The 3,446-nt window shown below is 56.2% G+C and overlaps 1 protein-coding gene across 1 annotated transcript; it reads left to right on the forward strand.

Annotated features, from left to right (window-relative positions):
• The first annotated feature begins 280 nt into the window (after positions 1-280).
• Positions 281-3,320, forward strand: HOXB4 (homeobox B4). The gene is made up of 2 exons (XM_003912678.4): positions 281-964; positions 1,800-3,320. The coding sequence occupies exons 1-2, from the start codon at positions 508-510 to the stop codon at positions 2,096-2,098; spliced, it is 756 nt and encodes a 251-aa protein (XP_003912727.1). The 5' UTR covers positions 281-507; the 3' UTR covers positions 2,099-3,320.
• The last annotated feature ends 126 nt before the right edge of the window (positions 3,321-3,446 follow it).

The raw sequence follows: 3,446 nt of genomic DNA on the forward strand, positions 1-3,446 counted from the left end.
GCAGGGTGCTAGGGCTCCCTCCTGCCGAGGGGAGGAGACTGGGGCCTATGGAAGGTAGAGAATGCTGGGCAGAGGTGAGGCAGAACAGGAGGGGCTACACCGGGAGCCCCAACTTCTTAAGGGATCTATGGTTTGCGCTCTGCCTAGCGCCCCAACAGGCCCTCCAGTCGCAACCTGCGCGCGCTCTCTCCCTCTCTCTGATCCCAGAGAGAGCGAGGCAAGGAGGGGGTCGCCCCGCAGGAGCCCTATGTAAATCCTGGTGTTGGGTGGGGGGGTGGGGAGGGGGAAGAGAAGAAGGGGAAATAAACCTCTGTGGCTGGAGTGGGGTCCGGGTGAGCAGATTTCCTTATCCGGGAATCGCAGGCGGGTCGGCCATTGGCTCGGAGGATCACGTGGGCGTCTAACTTTGTTCACTTGACAGTAAGTAGGAGGGCTTTCGGAAACAGGAAAACGAGTCAGGGGTCGGAATAAATTTTAGTATATTTTGTGGGCAATTCCCAGAAATTAATGGCTATGAGTTCTTTTTTGATCAACTCAAACTATGTCGACCCCAAGTTCCCTCCATGCGAGGAATATTCACAGAGCGATTACCTACCCAGCGACCACTCGCCCGGGTACTACGCCGGCGGCCAGAGGCGAGAGAGCAGCTTCCAGCCGGAGGCGGGCTTCGGGCGGCGCGCGGCGTGCACCGTGCAGCGCTATGCGGCCTGCCGGGACCCTGGGCCCCCGCCGCCTCCGCCACCACCCCCGCCGCCCCCGCCACCGCCCGGGCTGTCCCCTCGGGCTCCTGCGCCGCCACCCGCCGGGGCCCTCCTCCCGGAGCCCGGCCAGCGCTGCGAGGCGGTCAGCAGCAGCCCCCCGCCGCCTCCCTGCGCCCAGAACCCCCTGCACCCCAGCCCGTCCCACTCCGCGTGCAAAGAGCCAGTCGTCTACCCCTGGATGCGCAAAGTTCACGTGAGCACGGGTGAGTGCGTGGGCACCCTTTCCCCCTCCCACCCCTGGAGCTTTACACCAAAGGGACCTCGGAGGCATGGGTGGGGGAGTGAGCTGGGGAAGCCAATTGTCCCCGCTATAAACTCGCCATTGCCAGAGATTTACGGTCGCCTGTTTTCAGAGCCACATAATTACATCCCCCATAAATTTTTATGGCCTGGTGGGCCCTGAGCCTTTGAAGTAGGTTCCCCATCCTCTTCACCATTCTCACCAGCGACTTTTTCGCCAGGGAGATACAGTCTCAGTGAAGTTGGAAGTTGGGGAGGGGTGTAGGAGATGGAGGAGGAGAAGGAGGAGGAGGTAATCCGTATTTAAGTAGAGTTGAGTCAACTCCCAGTATTTATTTTTTCCTTTCTTCCAGTCTGACTCCTTGGCTGGAGAAGTAGGTAAAAGTTTTCAGTAGGGGCAGGCACTGCTTGGAATCTGAGTAGCAAGGGTGGGAACTAAACAGAGGAAAGGTTTAGGGAAACCTCCCCTCCCTCTTCCACCCCTTATTCTCCCATTCTGGGGGCCCCAAGCTGAGGGAGAGAGAGGAGCAATTAAAACCTTGGGGGAGTTCTCACATGTCCCCCCTCCCCACCAGACACCCAAACAACAAGGACACAGCACAGCTCTCCAAAACTTGGAGGTCTCTCTCATTCTTGGGTCTTGCATTCTTCCCTTTTCGTTTTTCCCCCTCTCCCTCGGAAGGAAGAAGAGGTGTCGGGAGAGGGAGGGAGGGAAACACTGTGTTCGCTGGAAGAAAGGGCTCTTCCTTTCGGGGGCAATAAAACTTTCTCTTTCTCCCTCTCTCCGTGTGTGTCCAGTAAACCCCAATTACGCCGGCGGGGAGCCCAAGCGCTCTCGGACCGCCTACACTCGCCAGCAGGTCTTGGAGCTGGAGAAGGAATTTCACTACAACCGCTACCTGACACGGCGCCGGAGGGTGGAGATCGCCCACGCGCTCTGCCTCTCCGAGCGCCAGATCAAGATCTGGTTCCAGAACCGGCGCATGAAGTGGAAAAAAGACCACAAGTTGCCCAACACCAAGATCCGCTCGGGTGGTGCGGCAGGCTCAGCCGGAGGGACCCCTGGCCGGCCCAATGGAGGACCCCCTGCGCTCTAGTGCCCCTGCACGCGGGAGCCACGAACCTCGGGGTGGGGGTGGGCAGTGAGTGCAGGGGATGGGGTGGGGGGACAGGAGGGGGCCCTGGGGCCTGGGCCCCGGAAAAATCTATCTGCCCTCCCCCACACTTTATATGCGAATAAACGCAGAAGAGGGGGAGGGGAAGCTTTATTTATAGAAATGACAATAGAGGGCCACGGGGAGGCCCCCCCCAGAAGCAAGATTCAAATCTCTTGCTTTCTTCCTTAAAAAGAAAAAAAAAAAAGAAAAAAGAAAAAGAAGAAGGAAGAAGAAAAAAACAGAAAGAGAAATAGGAGGAGGCTGCAGCTCCTCGTTTTCAGCTTTGGCGAAGATGGATCCACGTTTCATCTTTAATCACGCCAGGCCCAGGCCCATCTGTCTTGTTTACTCTGCCGAGGAGAGGACGGGCCTCGGTGGCGACCATTACCTCGACACCCGCTAACAAATGAGGCCCGGCTCGGCCGCCTCCGCCTCTGCTGCTGCCGTTGCTGGAAGACAGCCTGGATTTCCTTTCTTTGTCCCCCACTCCCGATACCCAGCGAAAGCACCCTCTGACTGCCAGATAGTGCAGTGTTTTGGCCACGGTAACAAACGCACACACACTCTCCCTCATCTTCCGTGCCCGTTCACGGAGGGCCAGAGTGACTGCTCACCCACTTCCACCGTGGGGTTGGGGGGTGGGGAACAGAGGAGGGGAGCAAGTAGGGGAGCGGGTGGCCTTGACAACTCAGGAGTGAGGAGGGAAATTGAGTCGAAGGAAAAAGAGAGACTCAGAGACCCGGGAGGGCCTTCCTCTGGAAGGCCAAGCCAAGCCATGCCTGGCAGGGTGAGGGGCCAGTTGAGTTCTGGGAGCTGGGCACTACTCTGCCAGTCCAGAGTTGTACAGCAGAGGCCTCTCTCCTAGACTGAAAATGAATGTGAAACTAGGAAATAAAATGTGCCCCTCCCAGTCTGGGAGGAGGATGTTGCAGAGCCCTCTCCCATAGTTTATCATGTTGCATCGTTTATTATTAGTATTGATAATATTATTATTACTATTTTTTTGTGTCATGTGCGTCCTCTCTCCTTTTCTCTTTCTGACATTCCAAAACCAGGCCCTTTCCTACCTCTGGGGCTGCTTGAGTTTAGAACCCTTCCTACTTGTGAATATCTGTGTGCTGTACAGAGTGACAATAGAAATAAATGTTTGGTTTCTTGTGACCAGCATAGCGTGTTTTTGTTGAAACATTGGCGTAAAGATATGGACAAATGCCACCCAGTGTATATTTTAAGCACCCTAGTGGGTTCAGCCTCACATTGTGTGTGGTTGAAGATTTTTTGTCAAAGA

The sequence above is a fragment of the Papio anubis genome, chromosome 17 (assembly GCF_008728515.1).
Source record: "Papio anubis isolate 15944 chromosome 17, Panubis1.0, whole genome shotgun sequence".
NCBI lineage: Eukaryota > Metazoa > Chordata > Mammalia > Primates > Cercopithecidae > Papio > Papio anubis.

What these genes read in the sequence shown, in the direction of transcription:
- HOXB4 (XM_003912678.4), top strand. Translation starts at nt 508, where the DNA reads ATGGCTATGAGTTCTTTTTTGATCAACTCAAACTATGTCGACCCCAAG. An exon ending in CAAAGTTCACGTGAGCACGG is followed by an intron (nt 965 to 1,799) that starts GTGAGTGCGTGG and finishes GTGTGTGTCCAG; the next exon opens with TAAACCCCAATTACGCCGGC.